At 39.1% G+C, this 21820-nt stretch overlaps 1 protein-coding gene across 3 annotated transcripts in view; it reads left to right on the forward strand.

Moving 5' to 3' along the window:
- Window positions 1–21820, forward strand: part of dtnbp1a (dystrobrevin binding protein 1a) — a 132232-nt gene that overhangs the window by 50247 nt on the left and 60165 nt on the right. For all 3 annotated transcript variants that reach the window (XM_052016113.1, XM_052016114.1, XM_052016115.1), the window contains 2 exons: window positions 13702–13834; window positions 16126–16148. In XM_052016113.1, coding sequence (XP_051872073.1) covers window positions 13702–13834; window positions 16126–16148 — 156 coding nt within the window. The remainder of the gene's footprint in view (window positions 1–13701; window positions 13835–16125; window positions 16149–21820) is intronic.

Here is a 21820-nt window from a genome sequence, read left to right on the forward strand (position 1 = left end):
GGAACTACTTCAGTCACTATACATGGCTTTTTTTTTTAGAACTTGCAATTGTGCCATTGCCTCAGCACTTGCGTCATTGCATCTCAGTGCCAATATACTTCCCACAAAGTAGAGCTAATCTGCAGATGTAATGGGAAGCTGTTCAACCAATGGTGACTACACTGAAGAACCATGATTACCCCAACCTTGGTAATTGAACTGCAAACGCAGATGACACTTGCATTTGCGCATGTTTACAGTCCCAGCTTCAAGTCATAGGCTTCCGTGAAAGTGTGACTATGAAAAGATGGATCTTGCACTCAACATCTGCAAAGGTCCTCCATCTTCCTGCACCACACTGCTCTCTGACAAAAGGTTCACTGTGAGACACTTGCACTTGGTCTGCCACTGTAACTAGGACTTCAGCACTGGCACATTGGCTTGCTATGTTGGTCAGGCCTCCTTGTTTGCTTGCCTGATACCATATTCCAGGACCAGATGCTCTATTTCAGTTCTGTATGGGAAGAGATTGCCAAATAAACAGATAAAGCAACATCCCACTGTTTCCTGGGAGTCTATGACCTATGACTATTCAAAGTGGATAAGGAGCATTGTGGATGATATTGAGCACATCATCACCGCACAAGCTACTCGTCAACCCACCCCATTGACCATCACCTGTCCCATCTGTGGAAGGGTCTGCTATTCTCATTTCAGTTTTGTAGGATACCTTTCAACCCAGAAAACCAGAATAGGCCATCCTTGATCTTGAGAGACTGCCTAAGAAGAAGAAAGTACTTTAAAATACTTATCATGCCTTTAACATTCTCAAAGCCTATTTATAGAGGTTAAATGACTTCTAATATTCACTCTCTGTCACATAAATAAGTGTAGTAACTAATTTTGCTCACTTTCCCGTTAATAGCTAATGGAAAATAATTGGAGCAAAAAAAAACTACACATGTTCAAATCTGAAACTAAAACAGAAAACACTGGAAGAACTCGGGTTGTCAGGTGGCATCTGGAGAGAGTTTAAGTTTCAGGTTAACATTCTCATGCTCTCTGACCACCTGAGTTCTTAGCATTTTCTGTTTTTGTTAGTTAAGTAACCAGTTCATCTGCTTTTGATGTTGTTGACTGAGGGTACAGTGTTTGCTTAAACAATAGAACTCTTTGAGTAGTGCAGTTTAATCTTTAATTCCACTGAAAATAGATAGGCAGGGATTCGTCTTGGAATCTTATGTAAAATAAGGCATTTTTCACACTAACATCCCCTTAATCAGTCTGCCATTTCACTGTAGCTTTATGTGCTTAAATCTGAAATAGGATTTGAACCATGGTCTTCTGGCTCAGAAGCAAGAGTGCAAAGTTGCTGCAAACAAAACTGAGGGGCATTCAGAAACTCAAAAGCTTCCTGTTTTGGATATTTGCATTATGAATAGGCTGAGCAAATTCTTTTGTCTTTCGTCCCTGTAAAAGAGGGCCTTGGATCATTGAATTTTTACATTTTTAATGGCCAAACTCAAGGCTCTGTGAAATTTATTTGCATCTTAGTGACTCAAGTGACATAACTATTCTCATGTACTTTGTTGGTGTTCATAATTCCGTGATTGAGTTTGAGAGGAGATACTTGAGAGGATTTGTCTGAAATTCTTTGAATGTAAACATTCCTTGTGTGATTTCATCCCTTTTATTGAGGCAGTTTTATGGGAAAAATAAAATTTGTGGGCACAAAGCTGCATTTTATATGTGAGAAGTTTGTAGTTAAATTATAAATATTTTGTTGACCATAAGTGATTGATGCCTTTTTAAAAGTCATTCACTGCTTATAATCAAATCAATGAAAACAGTTGGAGGTTCCTGTTCCTATTCTGGAACATTACTGTATGTTGGTCTTTTCAGTAAATGCATAGTTCTTGAGAGTCTCTCAATGGGTGCATTTCAGACACTAAGATTTGTTTCCCTCTGGCACAAGAGCCCTTTTTAAGTGAAGAATGAGCATACTACTTTGTGGCCATTGTTCTATGTATTGCTTTAAGGTAGATACAGTCTCTTATGACTTAAAGATTTACAAACTGTGCCAAGTAAAAAATGTTTTGCTGCTGAATTTTGCTGTTTTTGCTTTACATGTAGCAACTTAACCTGACTTGGAATCAGATAAATATTTTAAGATTTGAATGAAATTTCATTGAACAAATGCCTTTTTGTTTACAGGAAGTACACTTATGCTTAAACTAAATGGATACTTTATATAAGCATTTATTTGCTTGTGTAGGGAGCTGCAATCAACTTAGATTGTAAAAGGAGTAGGAAATAGTTACTGGAAGAAAGCAAGATGGGAGACTTAAACAAGAATAAATACCTCTATGTCCAAGTTAGTGATGTAATTGGTTTAGAACATTTTCAGCAATTGCAATACTCAGCTCATCAATGTGCAAATATAACAATATCACTTGTGACTTATTAATGTGAGCCATTAGTGGGGATGCAGTTTAATTTCTAGTCCCATGGAGACCTGTTTATATTTGCATGTCTTGAAGCTCAACTGTCCTGTTTAGTTAGAGAACAATTCACCAGCATTGTTAAACACATCCTGACCTCCTTCCCTTAGATAACAGGGGGAGTCGTGTTCAAAATTTACACTGAGATCAGCTAGGTTAAGTTGCACAAGTGCTCAACAAATCCTCTAGGCATTTCATGTTTGACACTACACGAAATTGATACTTTGATGGAAGCAGTAGGAGTCTATGGACCTGGGAGTCTCGCTTAGAATAACTATGGAACCAGGTTGGACTTCAACTCCAGATTTGCACTTCCAAGTATAGTGAAAAATAGGAATTTGTTTCAAATCAACACTGTGGAATGTAAATACTTTCTGACAGCATGGGTGGAGATGATCTGTTTGGAGATGATGATGACTTGACACATTCGGCTTCAGGACGATTGCACCTGTTTTGTTCACACAGTTGCAGCATCTTTCTTGAGTGCCAGCTCAGATATTCATTTAATAGGATTTTATTAACAATGCAGAGGAAGTCTGTTGGGCTGACACACCTTACGCATGAAGAGTCCTGTGGTTATATTCTCTATCCTGGTTTTCATGGGTCTGTGAAAATGTCATCTGTGATATGACTGACTAGTGTGACAGAGAGAAAACAATAGCACAGAAATTCATAGATGTAGGTGCTTTATCAGCAAATTACAACATTATACTCTTGCAGAAACCTAAGCTTTGAATTAGCAACATTTTCCAGAATGAACAGAAAAATATCAATTGATAAATTGGTAAATTATTGTCACATGTACTGAGGTTCAATGAAAAGACTTTGTTTTGCATGGCATCCATACAGATCATTACATCAGTGCATTGAGGTAGTACAAGGGAAAAGCAATAGCAGAATTTGGTTTATTATTGTCACATGTACTGAAGTACAGTGAAAAACTTTATTTTGCATGCCATCCATACAGATCATTTCATCACATCAGTGCATTGAGGTAGTACAAGGGGAAAACAATAATAGAATGCAGAATAAAGTGTTATAGTAACAGAGAAAGTGTGGTGCAGGCAGATAATAAGGTACAAAGCCATAATGAGGTAGATTGTGATGTCAAGAGTCCATCTTATCGTACAAGAGGACCATTCAATAGTCTTATAATGGCGAGGTAGAAGCTGTCCTGGAGCCTGGTGGTACGTGCTTTCAGGCTTTTCTATCTTCTGCCCGATGGGAGGGGGGAGGAGAGAGAATGCCCGGGGTGGGTGGGGTCTTTGATTATGTTGGCTGCTTTATGGAGGCAGTGAGAAATGTAGACCATGGAGGGGAGGCTGGAATATGGAGTTACTTCCAGCTAATGTGATTCATATATTGGGTCTCTGAATGTTTTTCACCAGAATGGAGGACTTATTAAGATACTTTTAGCAAGAGGTCTCACCACACACTCCTTTCACAGTTGCTGTGTTGCCTAAAATCAGGTGCTAATATTGAAAGCAAGACAAACGCTGTTAGATCCAACAAATTGCGGTCAAATAAAAATTGACAAGATTATGATGAGATTGTGATCCTGAGGTATTGCATATTCTAAAGCAAACCACTTAGCAGTGTTTAGACAGTCCTGGCCTGCAGCTTTATTGATCACAAAATATTGGATGAAAGGAGGTAATTTAAGAAGAAACGTAGGAAAAAAGATTGGCCATTCATTCCCTTAGGCCTGCTTCTCTAATCACTTTGGACATGCCTGAAGGTCAGAAGAGCTAGTGTTTTGATATCCCCTGCAACATATTTTTGTTAAAGTGAGAACAGAACAGTGTGAATCATGACATAAATTTGCACTTCTCTAGCACCTTTAATTCCAAAGGAACGAGGTAAAGTTGTCAGCCAGGAAAGGAGATCAGAGGACAAGTGCTTAAGAGCTTGATGAAAGAATTAGATTTTGAGGAGGCGGAGGTGGAATTTTGAAATGGTCATAGCGAGGATGAGATCAGCCAGCATTAGTGTTAGATATAAGCAACATTGTTATGCAGTATGGCACGTGGGCACTTGGACACAAAGGCATTGAAATAATCAAAATTAGAGATAAAAGAATTATGAACATAAGAGTGATCAGCAGGTGAGTTGAGGCAAGAGAAATGTCAAGCAGTAGTATGGAGGTAGAAGTAAGCAATCTTGAAAGTGGTTTAGATTTGTGGTCAGGAACCCATATCTGAAGTCAAATATAATATGAAATGGAAAGTTGGATTGAATGAATGTGGCTGTAATATTTCTGTCTTGATGTTTATTCTGGAGGTTCTTGAGTGCTGTTGGAGCAATGCATTCAGGCAAGTAGATAGCATTCTATTACGGCCTTGACTGGTGCTTTGTAAATGGTGGATAGGCTTTGGAGCGTCAGGAAGTGAGTCACTTGTGCAGGATACACAACCTCTGACCTACTCTTATACTTGCTGTATTTATGTAGATGATCAGCAATGAACCCATGAACTGTTTACTTTGGGAGGGTAATATATTTGAATGTTATGGGTGAGTGCTTTGACTTCCTCTTGGTGAACATTGTTGCTGCCTGACACTCTTGTGATTTGGATGTTACTTGTCATTTACCAGCCCATACCTGTATGTTGTCTGGAGTTCACTGTGTGTAGGCATGCACTGCTTTATTTTCTGAGAATCCCATTTCTGAATGTGATGGAAGGAAGGTTACTGATGAGACAACTGAAGAGGGTCAGTTCTAGGGCACTGCACTGAGTAACTGTTACATTGATGTTTGGGTCTGAGATAATTGGCCAACTATTTTAGGTTGAATATGTGATTTCAAGTTTCTGTACTTAGCCTGAATCTACTTACTCATCTGGCATTTTACATTTTCTGGAAAGCTCAAATCTTCTCTTCGGATCTTAAGCATATCTGGTATGTGGGACACAACTAAAGCATTTTCTTTACATAGAGTTACAAAAAGTTTTTCTCATGTCTTTTAATCCCCTAGCCTGTACTTTCCTGCTAATCTTAGCTCTTCCATCTTGCTCTCCAATATTGTGTTCTAATCATCAATAATGAAACAAAATATTCATTTTAGTGCTGCAACCATCGATGGTTGTAACTAGTAATTTATCGATGTTTGACTGTTCGGCTCATGATGAATGCAGAGACTTCTTTTACAATGATGTTAATGGGATATTGTTGGATATGATTCTGTTGCCCACAGTGCTGGATTAGTAATATTCTTTACAAGTACTTGTGCTACTACATTTATACCCAGAGTACCCAAGATTTTGAAGTGATCAAATAGTACTCTTCAGCTTCTGACCAGAAAGTTTCATTCTCTTGCACTGTATCTTATTGAATAGTTTAAGTTTTTGTTCATTAAGTTTTCTAAGCAATCATTTGCCATTGCTTCCTTATGCATAGACCCAGCTAATTGTTTAGTATTCAACAAACAGGGATCGGCGGTGCCTGTGTGACACCTGTGAGAGCCTTTGCTTATTATTCATCACCACTGCTGCAGATGCTAAGCGGATTCACCATCAGCAGTAATTGAAAAATAAAACACTGCAGATGTTAGAAATCTGAAGTCAGAACAGAAAATGCCACAAAAACTCGGCAGATCAGGCCCCATCTGTGGAGAGAAAAATGTTTCATGTCATTGGCCTGTACTCAGAGTGGTTCTTGGCAAAAGCATTTCCCTAGCATTTATGGAGGGTGGGAATATCTTAGATTTCCTGTACATATTCTGCCCACTTTCCCATAAGAGCTACTGTTGTAGTAGAATCAGAATTTAAACAGACAAACTGTAGTATATGTTATTCACAGTGATTCTTTGAAGAGATGGATGAGTGGATGTACACTCCATCATTTCATTTATAATATTGTAAGCAAGATATGTAAATTTTTATAATCTTGTAGAATTTTAATATGTGGAGTAGATCGGAAGCAAAACGAGTTAGAACTGTACATTAGGTGATGTGTTTATCTGGCTATGAGTTAGTGCTGTAATGTTAGGTGATATTTTTAGTATAAAGAATCATCTGACTGCTTCAAGTTAGGTGGAACAAGATTAAGGTAGCATCATGCAATCAAGATCTTTATTGCAACACACCCATTCTCTTACTTGCTAGCTATTTGCAGTCATAAATAATGTGATTATATAATTTCAGCGTTTTCTGATAGTATTTCTGATAGTAAGCAAAAAAAAAATGGTAATTTGAGAACCTAAAGGTGCAGTTAGGTTGTTGTGATACAGCTAGTACATTCATTTTAACTGTTAAATACCTCATTAGCTTAGTCCTGTTGTGGGTTTGGTTATGCTAGGAAGCCTGCTGGATGAGGGAAAACCCCTTTGATGTGAATTACAGTAAACTCTCATTTATCTGAGAGATTTTAAAAGTATCGCTCATCTCTCTGATTATAAATCTCAGTGTAATTCCTGGATGGATGCAGAAACTTTTTTATTTGGTGGTTTTATTGTGTTTTTGTACCAAGCATAAAAGAACATACAAAAAAAGGACTTCCTGATGATGAAAAGTCGTGCTTTTGTCAGATAACTGCCACATTCATCCTCCTGCAAAAGAACTTGTGAATGGAAATATTTTTGTTATTTTTGTCCCTGCCACTGGGACCAGTTTAATACAGCCTTTGGATCAGGGCATGATGTAGTATGTAGGAATGTTGCACCAGTGTGACTTTATGAGAAGGCTCACCAACTACAAAGGGAAAATTCAAGACCTTCAGTCAAAATATTCCATCAAAGATGTTATTTTTAATGAGTCTCGTGCATGGAAATAAGCAAAGATGTTGGTGAAAACCATGGCCTCTTGTCGTATTTGAATAAGGGTCAGCTGATGAAGAAATGTAAAAGGATTTTATATGCGTAAAGGCAAGCAGATGGCGACTGTATGTGATGAGATCTTGGAATTAGTGAATTGCATGGGTGCTGAAAATCCAGCAAAAAAAACTTTCAAGAGTTGAACTAGATAAATGGCGGGAAATTGACAAGAATGCTCCTGTTACAGTGACGATAAATGCTGATGAAATCATTGAAAATGTTTTGAATCAGAGCAAACCTAAAATTCAAGGAGAAGAATGTGATGGAGAGCCTGAAGAAAAAAGCTCTCCATCACATAGAAATTTGCTGTCAAAGTATTTGAAAGTGTCCTGAAACTTGTTGAACGACGAAATTGTATTTCTGCTCAAACTGTGATGCATTTTCACCTTCTTCATTCAGACTTTTTGCATAAGAGGTGGAAGGCATGCAAGCAAACGGACTTAAGGTATCTTTTCAAGAAGACTAGTAAGCCTAAATCTCATTGGTCTTCGACTTCAACTCATGAAAGTTCTACTGAAATGTCATTAGAGTATCCAGAACACAGCACTGCTCTTTTGACATTTAAAATTAAGTGATTTTAGTTTCAGTGGAAGTCTAGCCCAGGCTGGGCTATTCATTAAAGAGTCTGCATAGCCTTGTTTTATTTAAATGACAATAAACTCAGTGAGTTTTATTTGAAATGCTATGCAAAATAAGTGTGCAAAGATATTGTTGGTTTATTTACAGTGCAGTTGTCAGCTGATTAGCAGCAACATCCTCTTTGAAGATGTAATTCATTTAATATACTTTTTCTGTATTGTACATTAATACTGAAACTAAAAATATGGAATTACATTGTAAAACATTTAAAAGGGTAATAAGATTGCATATAGTTTTACAATTTAAAGGTCTATTCATAGAATCCTAGTGAATGATGTACAGTTATGTTTTTGAGCAGTTCTCATGCAAGTGACTTATTCTTGCAACAAACATTCCCTATGGATGCTGGATGTTTGAGAGTTTTTTGTATGATGACTAGTAAATGCCTTTTTAATTTTAAAAATGATTTTTCTTACTGTTAAATGGCACACTCAAGGAAGATGATGACAATATGCTCCATGCCAGCTGTCATCTGTTTGTATGTCCTCTATTGGAGCTTTTTTCTTATTCCGTGGCTTATATTTATCATTTTGTGGTTTGTTGACTGAAATTATACCCACAGTTGACCAGTAAAGCAAAATTGTTGCTTCAAATTTAAAAGAATATTATCACCCATTCCTTTTTTAAAAAAAAATTTATAAACCATCTTTCCTACTGTTAAATTGTGCACTCAGGAAAATGATGTCAGTCTGCTCCATGCCAGCTGTCATCTGTTTTTGTCCACTATTGGAGCTTTTTTCCTGTTCCATGGTTTATTTTCAGCATTGGCAAACACTTAGAAACATTTACTGTCGACTGAAATTATACCAGCAGATGATAATTGATTCAGCAAGTACATGAACTATAACATAATCTCCTATGTAGTTATTAATGATGCAGTCGAGTCCAGATCTTGCCGACTTAACTTGCTAAATGAAAAAGTCTATAAGTTGCATCTGTCCATGAGTATTTATGACTTGAAACTCTTAGACTCCATCTTCTATATCAATGTGACCTGTGGAGTTGTTGGTATGCAGGGGAAAAATTAATATTGTCTGTGTATAATTGTATGGTTGATTACTCAGCCTGATCATTTGAATTGAAACATTCCATAATTTATTTCCAGAACTGTGTTTCTCTTTCCCAAGTGTAAATTCTTTTGGGATGTTAATGTTCCTGAGATCTAAAAATTGCTGATCTGAATGATGACTTTCTGAGCATGCTATTTTATATTTGAGTCATGTATACTGAAAGTGAGTTTCAGGATGATCTAGGAGATAAGCTGTGGTTTGCCATATGCTCAGCCTGCTATTGAATGGAAGAGAAAAAATACTCTAAGCTTGCCCTTTTACAAATTAAAAATTCATTTACAGTATTAGCCTGTGTCATTGGTAGAACATGACTGGAGTCGGCCCCTCCAGCTTCTGTGCCGTTCAGTAAGATCATAGTTGATTCAATCTTGGCCTCAATACTATGTTCCTGCTCTCTCTCCACAGACACACCTCCACGTTGTAATGGTACAATTGCAGATACAGGGAAAATAGCTTGTAGGGTTAGCTTGAATATAACGTTATAAAAATACAGTGCAAGGCAAAAATGTGTATCTAGTCCGCCAAATAAGTCAGACTTGGTGTGTAAAACAGTGCACAAGGTGAGAAATAGCAGAAGGCTCCTGTGAGAAGTTGGTAATTGAGGGTAACAGGTCTGCTTCGCATCCCATTGCTCTGGTAATCAAGTCCTTAACTGAACAAAGGGATACTTTAGGCATGACACCACCAGACCCAGACTTGAGACAGGGATCTCTAAGCAAATGAAGATCATGCAGGGATATGTCAGCAGCAATGGAGTGGAGTTCTGCTACTTAAAAGGAGCAATTAACAATTGTTTCCATGATATTCTAAATGTGTAAAGGTCAGCCACATCTCATCTTGGGTTGGTCCAGAGGTGATGGCTGTCTGTGCATTGGTGGTAATGATGTACCTTATCTCTAAAGGTGTTTAAAGATGCCTTGTTTTATATGGTCAGAGTGTGTAACTGCACAAGTAAGCTGTTCACATTATTTTCTCCCCATCTTGAAATGAAGGATTAATGGAGCGAATACATTTCAGTTTTACCTGTGTGAGTGGTACTCTTGCTCCATAGCAATGTCAGCAACTTGTCGGGCCATACACTATTGAGGTTATAAAGTACAAAATCTAAACTGGCACACCATTGTATTTCTAAGAGTGTTGTTGGAGGTACTTTTAGGTTGAGATGTTCAATTTGAGGACCCATCTGTGAAGGTAGGTGTAGAAGATCAATGATAGATTACAGCAAAGTTTTCTGGCCAACATTTAACCCTCAGCTGCTGTCATTGCAATTGAAATGACCTTGGTATTTATGAAGCCTAGCTGCTCGACTAGTGACTACCACAGTTCAGCCAGATGCCAGTGTTAAACTTCAGATAATCATCTTGTAAAGTTAGCAGCTTAAATGTAACACTTCTTTTTAATCGGTATTGTCATTTGTAAGCATTATACTTCACACTGTGGAAAGAGGCTTTGCAAAACATCTAATTCCAAAGTTGCTGTATACTGGGTTGCAAAAGAAAGAATGTTTTTGAGCAGTAGTTTCTGAAAGTAGTACTGAAAGTTCTTGTCCACTACCTACATCCCTCCTTTATCAGAATACTTCAATTTTTTAAAAAAAAAATTTCAGCTCTGCTACCTTGGAAGTAGTCTAAAAAATATATTGATATTCCTTTTTGAAGGTGGTAACTTGAACTGGCAGAACTTTGTTACTAAAATCAGCACTCAGCTTTTTTCCACTCCATTCTACATAGGTGATGGTTAGCCACTTAGAACTGAGATGAGAAATTTCTTTACATGGCGTTGTAAACCATTGGAATTATCTACATTTAGAGAAATGTTGAGTATATTCAAGGCACAGTTTGTTAAATTTCTGGACACAAAGGGGGATTGGGAGATGAAGTGAATGGAACCTGCCCTGGATGAACCAGGAGATTCGCAGTCTGTTGAGGGCTAGATCTGCAGTGTTCAGGACCGGCGATCCAGAACCCTACAAGAGGTCCAGGCACGACCTACGGAAGGCCATCGTGAAAACGAAAAGGCAACTCCATGTGAAGTTGGAGACGCAATCAGATGCATCACAGCTGTGGCAGGGTTTACATGCCATTACTTCCTATAAGGCGAAACCTAACAGCGTAAATGGCAGTGATGCGTCACTCCCTGATGAGCTCAGTGCCCCTTACACGTGCTTTGAAAGGGAGAATAACACTACATCTGTGTGAATACCCACAGTATCTGGCAACCCTGTGATCTGCTTGGAAGCAGGATGTCAGACCATCCTTCAAGAGGGTGGACCCTCGCAAGGCGTCAGGCCCCGACAATGTAACTGGCAGGGTACTGAAAATCTGTGCCGACCATCTGGCTGGAGTGTTCAAGGACATCTTCAACTTCTCACTGCTGTATTTGGAGGTTCCCATCTGCTTCAAAAGTGCCCAAGAAGACGAGGGTGAGCTGCCTCAACGACTATCGCCCAGTAGCACTCAATCTACTGTGATGAAGTGCTTTGAGATGTTGGTCATGGCTAGAATTAACTCGTGCCTGAGCAAGGACCTAGACCTGCTGCAATTTGCCTACCGCCACAACAGGTCTACAGTGGACACAATCTCACTGGCTCTCCACATGGCTTTGGAGCACCTAGACAACTGCAAAACATACGTCAAGCTGCTTGTTTATTGATTACAGCTCAGCGTTCAACACCATCATCCCCTCAGTACTAATCAACAAGCTTCAAAACCTGGGTCTCTGTACCTCTGCGATTGGATCCTTGACTTCCTTATTGGGAGACCACAGTCAGTGTGTATTGGTAGTAACATCTCCTCCTCACTGACAATCAACACAGATGCACCTCAGGGATGATTGCTTAGCCCACTGCTCTACTCTCTCTACACTCATGACTCTGTGACTAGGCACAGCTCAAACACCATCTATAAATTCACCGATGACGCCACTGTTGTTGGCAGAGTCTCAGATGGCGACGAGGAGGCATGGTTGAGTGATGCCACAACAACAACCTCGCACTCAATGTCAGCAAGACCAAGGGATTGATCGTGGACTTCAGGAAGGGGAAGTCGGGAGAACACGCCAGTCCTCATTGAGGGGTCAGCGGTGGAAAGGACGAGCAGCTTCAAGTTCCTGGGCGTCAGCATCTCAGAGGATCTATCTTGGGCCCAACACATTGATGCAGCCAGGGAGAAGGCACGCCAGTGGCTCTACTTCATTAGGAGTTTGGGGAAATTTGGTATGTCACCAAAGACTTGCAAATTTCTATAGATGTACATTGGAGAGCATTCTGACTGGTTGCATCACTGCCTGGTGTGGAGGCTCCAATGTGCAGGATCGAAAGAGGCTGCAGAAGGTTGTAGACTCGGCCAGCTCCATCACAGGCACAACCCTCCCCACCATCGAGGACATCTTCAAGAGGCAGTGGCTCAAGAAGGCAGCATTCATCATTAAGGACCCTCACCATGTAGGACATGCTGTCTTTGCGTTACTACCATCGGGGAGGAGGTACAGGAGCCTAAAGACCCACACTCAACCTTTCAGGAACAGCTTCTTCCCCTCTGCCATCAGATTTCTGAACGGTCTATGAACACTGCCTCGTTATTCCTCTTTTGCACTATTTATTTATATTTGTAACTTATATGTCACACTGTAATGCTGCCACACAGCAGCAAATCTCACGACATACGTCAGTGATAATAAACCTGATTCTGAAAGAAAGTGAACTGAATTACCATTTGAGAGAAAAATGAACATGTCTTGGAGCACCAGTGTGGAAAGTAGCATTGGGCGAGAAAGTGGGTTTAGCACAGGATTAAGCAATCAGCCCTGGGAACAATTTACTGTATGGATAATTACCAACAGCATTGTAACTATGTTGACTATATCATTTTTTGACTGTTCAGATTTAGTTACAAGCTCTTAAAGATGCTCATTTTCAGGATGCAGGAGTCATGAATCAAATGCCTTTACTAAGAGCCAGATTGTCCATTTGTACATCTGCCTGTGACTTTCCAGTTATTTGGATTAATAAAATAATGCTGAGTTATTTTTGCATCTTGTTTACATAATACCTAATGGTAGAAGTGGATCCCTGTCAATCATAGTGAGCTGAATTGCCATTTGAGAGAAAAATAAAGACTTCTTAGAGCACTAGTGTGGAAAGTAGCATTGTCATGGGAGCAATCAAAATAAGAAATGGAGGATGGACTAGTACTTGCAGGAAGCAGGATGGGAGGAAGCATTCAAGGTGGCTGAGGGAGTTGATGAGCTCATGGTGCATATTGGTTGATAGCCTTCAAATCAAAATTGGTGAAGGAAGGAGTAGTGGAGGGACTACGTGAAGATGAGGTAAGGGTGGAAATTTGAAGCAGTGATGAATTTTTTTGAGTTAAAGGAAGAACATCAATGCAACAATAATTTGTTGTATAATAAGTGTAATAATTGAAGGTTGAGCATTTAGCAGAATTGAGCCAGGGATTTTTATAGCAGCAGAAACTTTTGTAAGATGAAGGTGTGAAAACATTAAACAATGAGTATGAAGAAAATTATATGTGTATGAGTAAAATGCAGTTTGTGATGAGAGTGATTGAGGGTGCTTACTGTATTGCATTCTGGTATATACTACATTTTAATCATTGACAAGTATTTCTAAGAACAATTCACAATTAAATTATTTTTAAAGTGAAACCATTGTCTTAGGTATTTGAATGCTTTCCATCTCTTACAGCTCAGTTAGAAGAAGAGTTTGAAGAGCTGGAGCGACACTTGCTATATTTGGAAGATATCTGTGAACAATGTGATATTGAGCATTATAAGCAACTACAAACTCTACAGCTGGAGAACTACAAGAAGCAAAAGAGGTAAGCATTTACAATTATCTCTCTACTCTGCTGAAATTTTATCCAGAACACTAGGGTAAAAAGAATGGACAACATTGGTGAGGAGATGAACAAAATTGATTTTTCATGAAAGTTCATTGACTTGAAATGTTTACTGTTCCTCTCTTTACAAATGCTGCCTGACTTGGAGCATTTCTAGCACTTTGTTTCCCAACTCTGTCCCATTCTTTGCTGTGTTGCATGCAGTGCTTTAACAAACACTGCTATAATTATTTTAGTATACTTTGACGTTTATTGAATTTGTCTTTCGGAACAGAACAAAAGAAAGGTTTCCTGGTCTGTGAATTTGATACCTAGGATTCAAAAAAGCTTAATTTTTGGGCATAAGAACAAGCAATAGGCAACAAACTTATCACTTTGTAATAAAGTTATTCCTTTAATCAATCTGTTCATTGTTCATAAGTGCAATCATCATCTCTTGAGCTGGTTTATATCATTCCTTCAAATGGTCTTCTCTGGTAATTTCCCCCTTGCTCAATGCTTCAGGTTCTGAAGTTTTTGAGATTGTCTTTCTTGCCAGAGTGCCGTGTTATCAAATTTCAATAACTGGCCTCTCAATTCCAGGACCCAGATTCAATCCTAATTGATGCAGCTGTTGTGGAGTTTGTATATTCTCCCTGTGATTGTATGGATTTCTGCCAGGTTCTCTAGTTTTCTCCATATTGCAAGGATGTGAAGGTAGACTAACCAGGTGGTCAATGGGCATGTGAGAGACAATAAGTTGCAGGGGAAGTGAAAAATAAGGAACAAGTGCATGGAAGTGATGAAATTGCTCTTCTGAAAGCCAGCGATAGATCCAAGGACCAAATGGCTGCCTCCTAAGTCATAATAAGTATAGCACTGGCATATTAATAAAGTAATGTATATTGAGTGGTACCAGATGGGTGTAAGGCACCATTGAAGAGGTTAGATTCTTGAAGGGAGAGGAATGATGAACAAAAGATTTTAATTTGTAAAATAGAATGATGTGGGTAACCAGGATTTGGGAGAATGTTGGGTCACAAGATGAAATGGGAACATATGAACCATTATAAAGGAATAATTTTCATTGATGGTGGGGTGGTGCTCCCAGGGGACTGAGCCTCCTCCCAGGGGACTGAGCATTAAGGGGAGGAGAGGTGAAGGATGAACTGGAATTAGAGGATGTGTGAGACCTTAAGAGGACAATGAACATGGCATAATGACTAAATGAATAGAAACTGGTGTGCAAGTTGTCTCATTTGGCTTCTGAAGCATGGTGTAAGTAGCTGGAGGAGATGACTCTGGTCTTCTGATCTGGTGCTTCTCACCACACCACCCACCACCATCCGAGCCAAGGAGAGCTGGGAGCGCTGAGCAGACTAAGTCACTCACTCACTGAGTCAGTGAGGCTGGCTGGTGGCCGCTCTTCCTGTGCCTGTTCACCATCCCGTCACAGCTGTTTCTGTGATCCTCTGCCACATGTTTTTGTTCATTTCTGACTTGTGAACAGTTTGGGTTATGAACAGTTCTCATAAATGGAACCCTGTTGTAACCTGGGGACTGCTTATATTCAGTACCGGGCAAGCTATGTCCCTCACTATAAACACAGCGACATTATCAGTCATGAACTGGTTATCTCTTTTCGGGTCTTAAAAAAATTGCAATCGGGCTGATAAATTAGAAAATTAATGTTTAGTTTTAACTGAATTACCCATCATTGTGAAATACTTTCATCTACAACCATCGTGACTGTTGAGAATCTTTGTGATAGCAGATCATTCTGACAGTGAATATTAATGAATCTTGCCAACTTTGGTTTGTAGCTGACAGTGTGAGACTTGTCTTTGGATAACCAGTGGGAATGACACAGGTTTCATGAAAAGTAAAAACTTGTACTGAGAATTGAAGACTTGTCTGTATATCATAGCTGTTTGCTTGTTGAAAGAGACAGAAGGTTGAGGCCTTGTCAGGTTTAGGTGTTGTCAAAATGAAGCCCATCTTGCCATGGTTAGCTGCCTACTTATTGTCGACTTCACCGTTAAATGAGAAGAGAAACTTTGTTCTTATGTACGAATTGGCTAATTTCAATTTACTCATTGCTGTCAAAAAATAGCAAATGTCTTTTCTGTACTTTGTAAATTTAACAACTTTAGGTTATAATCAAAAAAGGTAAGATTAAAAATGTTTTGTGATTAGAGGTTGTTAAAATATGATGATTTTTCATAATTGAATTCAACATTACAGTAAGTCTAAATGACACAGATTAACAATTATTTTTCTTTTGTTGATAGGAAAAAAATTGAAGCATTGAAAGGTAGGCTTTCTTTATATCTTGTGATCTTATTTTTGTAGCTTATCATGATGGCTAGGAAACCTATTTCCACAGATTCTTTGCAAATCAAATGAAATATTGTCTTAGTGTCAGAAGATGATGATTAAATCAAAACTACTATTTAACAAGTTTTTGAAGACCACTGTGAACAATCATGTTGGAGAAATGCTGTGTTTTTCACTTGGACTTTGGGTGAATAGCCTTCAGAACCTTGTCAGTTTGGGGGAAAAAATCAGCAATTGTAATCTGTAAACCTTTTGTGTACTTTCCCTAGTGGAATTGGCTGTTGAGAAGTATAGAGGCTTGCTTTTTAACCAGCCATTTTTTTTAATCATTAAGGGTCACTACAGAAGAATCATTGGTCTGGGTTTCTTCATGAGAGAAGACAGTGGGTTCATTTTATTTTTGAAACTGTAGCTGAGTTGTGAATCTTGCCTAAATTTAGCATTGTAACTTAACTGAAGGTTGGACTAAAGTAAAATTTTAACTCTAGTGATTATTCAATTGCCAGAGTATCTTCCTCAGCTGGAGACCTAGACTGCACAGTTTTCCAAATACAGTTTTGCCAAAGTCCTGTACAATCTCAGCAAGACTTAATTTCTGTACTTCGATCCCTTGCAGTGAAGGCCAACGTACCATTTGGCTTCCTAGCTACTTGTGCGTCAAGATAACTGTGTCTTCTAACCCACATCCCTCTGTTTTCAGATATTTACCAGTTTGTCACCATTTAAAAAAAACATTAAGAGTAAGACTCTGTAATCATACAAGAAAAACCTTAATTCTGTCCTTTTAACCAATCATCTAGCTGTGCTGATATAGCACCACTTTTTAAGGAACAAATCATTTATGTGGTGCTTTATCCTTGCTGATGAATGTGCTGGAAGGGATTGGACATAAAAAGAAAATGCAGTGAACACATTTAATATGAGTGGAAATTTGTCTTTGTATTTTGAAACTTTGTATCCTATTTCATTGCAGAAAGTTTTTGCTTGAGGAACTAAATACTGACAATAAATACTGACAAAATATTTATTGCTGGTTCTCAAAGTTTCTTGGGCTGTTGTCCATTTTACAAGATTGCAATGAAGGTAAATGAATGTTTGATCTGGTGATGGCAGAATTGGCTGAAGGAGAAATACTCCTTGAATTCCTGCAGGAGTCCCTGCTTTATTGATTGTCATAAGAAATTTTCGTACTGTCTGCAACCCCTCAGTAATTCACTGAACTGTGACTGTAAACTCAAGCCCATTGTGGCTTGAATCTACAAACTTTTGACTAAGAGGAAAGTGTGAATGGGCTGAACCAAAGTGAATCTTGAATAACTTTTTGTGAAGTTGGGGGGGTGGGGTGGGGGGGGCGGGGTGGCATGCAGGGGGAACTAACCTTGAGAAAAAATGATGACTTGTTTAACAATTCATTTCTCATCATTTGAAAATCATCCATCAAGTTCAAAGGGTTTAAAAAAATTATATTATAAAGTATCATTCTCTAGCATTTGCTTCAACAAACTGCATCTTGCTCTTGCTTAATAAGAAGCATTTACAACACCATAAACACTTGGCCTACGTCTAAGTTATGTAGCTTCATTAACATAATCACAGAGTCATACAGCACAGAAATAGGCCCTTTGGCCCACCAAGTCCATGCCGACTATCAACAACCCACTTACATCTGTCCTACATTAATCCCATCTTTTATTCTTCCCACAATCTTGTCAACTGCTATCCATCCTGCTCCCAGATTTCACCACTTACCTCTACACAGAGACAATTTGCAACGGCCAGTTAACCTATCAACTTGCATGTCTTTCGGATGGTGGAGGAAACCAGAGGACTGGAGCAAACCCACATAGTCACATGAAGGTCTTTGGCGCTGTGAAGCAGTAGGTCTACTAGCTGTGCCACTGTGCAACCCAGAAGCTTCTACATTTTCTTCTTATAGCAGTAATTTAGTTTCCACTACAATAAATATATACAATTTGGCTCAGCTACTATATGAAGTGGCAAGTTCCACTCTGGCTAAAGAGGTTTTTCCTGAATTCTTTTCAGGGTTTCTTAATATCCTTCTTATTTTTGCTTGGTTTGGATTTCCCCACATGCAGAAACTCTTTTCTCTACATCTGCACTATCAAAGAGCAGGAATGGCATCTTATTATTCCTGGTTTATAGGATTTTCAGGTGAGGTTGGGAGCTAAAAAGGATGGGAGTAATGGACAGAATTGGCCAAGAAACAGCCGTAGCTGTGAGAATCATGGAAGGATCATGAAATGAGGCTTTGGGTTGAACCAAAAAACAAAACAAAAGTTGGTAATCACACTCTTAGGAGTGTAATTCAGGCTCCAAATAATCTGAGGCAGATGGAAGAGCAAGGTTGCAGGCAAATTTCTGAAAAGTTCAAAATCACTAGGGGAGTAATACTGGGAGATTTCAATTAACTGGATACAGTCACTCTATAGAGGCACAGAATTCCTAAATTGCCTTCAGGAGAATTTTTTAGCTAGTATGTAGCAAGCTCAACAAGAGGGTGGAAATTCTAATTGTAATTGTAGGGATTGAAGCAGAGGAAGTGGGGAGAGAAGCAGTGGGAGGGGGTCTTTCTGGTAGTGACTACTGCAGTTATACTTAGCATAAATAAGGAAAAAAGGAAATAGGAGTAAAAGTCCGAAACTGGGGTAAGGCTGGACCTACTAGATTGAGATCTGACGCAGCACAATGGATTAGAAATAGCTACCTGAAGGTGACACTGTCTCGGAAATAGAATAAATATGATTGGCTAAAGAACAAAATAAAAGATAAGCAACTGAAGGGAAAGAATTTGCAGGGTTATGGGGAAAAGGCAAGGAGTGGGACAAGCTGGATTGGTCTTACCACCAGTATGGACTTGACCAGTCAATAGCTGCCTCCTGTGCTGTAGTATTTCTTATTCAATGGGATGCATGGGTTTCCACAAAGAAAAAGGCTGAGAATGTCAAATCTCAAGCCCTTTGGATGATGAGATCTGTAGAGTGTAAGATATGGCATAAATCCCCTGTAAAGGGTTAGTTCTGCAGAAAACAGAAAATATAGAGTTGAAATTAAAAGGAACATGAAGATGCCAGATAAAAAAAATTTGCAGATGACACAAAAATTAGCCGTATGGTTGACAGTGAGAAGGAAAACTTTGCACCTGCAGGGACATATAGATATTCTGGCAAAAAAAAGTGACAAATGGCATTCAATTTGAAGAAGTGTGTGGTAAAGCATTTGTGGCAGGATACTGAAAGGTGTGGAGGAACAGGGACCATGAAGTAAATATCCACAGATGATCACAGGTTGCAAGTTGTTGATAGGTGGTTGAGAGGACATAGTGGATAATTTATTAGCCAAGGCATAGAATATAAGATCAGGGAGATTATATTAGACCTGTATATAACATTAGTTTGACCACCATGTGAGTACTGTGTACCGTTCTGGTCACCTTACAGGAAAATTTGCTTTCACTAGATTGTGTGCAGAGGAGGTTTACAGAGATGTTCATAGTTTTGCAGAATTGCAGCTATGAGGAAAAGTTGTATAGAATGGGTTGTTTTCTTTGAACAGGTGATGGGGGTGGGTTTAATTGAGGTGTATAAAATTATGTGGGGAACAGACAGTAAATAGGAAGGACTTATTTCCCTTAACAAAGGTGTCAAAAACAATTGCTGGAAGGTAGGTCTGTAGGGGAGATGGTCACAGAGGCAGACAGCATAGTATCCCTCCCTCAGCCCACTGAGTCTGCACTGACCACCAACTACCTATTTACACTAATCCTACATTAATTCCATTCTTCATTCTCCCCACATTCTCATCAACGATTCCAGATTCTACCACCCACCTACACTTTACAGTAGGCAATTAACCTTAGCTATACAAATCTCTTTGGGATGTAGGAGGAAACCAGAGCACTTGGAGGAAGCCCACACTGTCACATGGAGAACATGGGTGCTGCCTGTGTGGAGTTTGACGTCAATATTGAACATGAGTCTTTGATGCTGTGAGGCAGCGGCTCTACGAGCTGCGCCACTTCGTCGATGAGGAAATTTCCTTTCCATCCAGATAGTTGTAGGGGAACTTGCTCCCTGAAAGGATGGTAAAGGCAGAATCCCTCATCAAAATTATGAAGTATTTTGATGTACACTTAAACAGCTGTGAACTCCAGAGCTACATTTACGTGCAGGAAGATGGGATTAGGTTGGGTAGCCCTTTTTCTACCAACAAATGGCCTTTTCTGTGTTGTACATTTTTTGATTCTAAATCCCATCATAATTTTAAAAACTACTCAGTGTTTTCTTTGTTAGAAAGTCGCTCAAGTCCATTCTATTGACAAAAATAACAAAAGGTGTATAACAATTAATAGGAGGGTAGCATGAAATGTGGAGTCAAAGCACAATGGTACATTTGTGGATTACAGATTTCTGCAGTTCACTTCCCTGCTTCCAATCACCAAGAGATACAGCCCACAAGTTGAAGATTCTGACAATACTCAGACATAGCCAAGACGTGCCTTGCAATTGCATCCATTTGTGTCTGTTTTTGTGCAAGTTATGCATTTTTTAAAAAAATCACCAAATTTTAAAAGTTTGTGCTCGTTTCTTGCAAACATCCCACCTAAGATATTGGACAAGTGTCCTGTTGTGTTTCACCCGAATGCAGGTTTCATTTGCCAATTGTATTTCCTGCATGTGATGATGCCGTCAATATGTGCAGCTCATTTTAATTACTTAATGACAAAAATTGGTTCAAAAGCTTGATCTTCGATCTATGTAATTTGTTTAAAATTAGATGAGTACATCTTGCTGAAAGTAATGAATCGTGTGATGATTTAAAGGCACATTACTGTGATATTATATTTTCTAGATCATTTGTTGTTTCCTCTGTGAACTTTGCAGTATTTAAAGATGCCTGCTGCCTCAGGCGCTGGGTGCAACTGTGTGTCCCTGCTCTGATCCTGGCTCATTCTGAGTCTGATCACGGTGCTCTAGCTTATACCCAGCCATTGTGTTGTTAAAATCCTTCCCCCAATTTCCCATCCTCCTGCTCAGTTTCCTGCACCCCCACCCCCCTCTGTGGCAGTGCAAGGCTGCTATGGAATGATCTCTTTAACAATGCTGACCCATTTCTCATGCTGTCGCTGAGGCAAACTGAGTAAGTAGCAGGGAAACTTGCTGTGTGGTTTTATCATCTCTCCTAATAAATAAATCACGATAACGCTTTTTTCAAGCAAGGAGGTCCTAACTCTATAATTTTTTTGTGACTTCCGGTTTGGTGTTAAGGCTGTTTGCGTACATCGATTTAGCACAGTAAAAATGTCCAAGTCCGTTTTCTAGGCATTTTTGTGCAAGATGCAGAATCTGGCAATGGGGAAAAAGACATCTTCCCACACAATACACAGTGACTGATGAAAATGAACATAGTGTACGATGTGCTGGTAAATAGCTGCACAACCAGTCAGAAGATTAATATAAATCCATTTGTGGACCTAGTCACTCGTGAGTGTTTGGGTTTCTTAATCATTTGAGATTTTTTGAATGTCACCTCAGCCTTGCAGACTGCTGTGAACATCATTTATCCCTCACACTTTGTTGTCCATTAAACTGAAGGTTAGGGCCAGAACTTAGAAAGCATAATGTATTAATG

Source organism: Pristis pectinata, chromosome 5 (genome assembly GCF_009764475.1).
Source record: "Pristis pectinata isolate sPriPec2 chromosome 5, sPriPec2.1.pri, whole genome shotgun sequence".
NCBI classification, from domain to species: Eukaryota; Metazoa; Chordata; class Chondrichthyes; order Rhinopristiformes; family Pristidae; genus Pristis; species Pristis pectinata.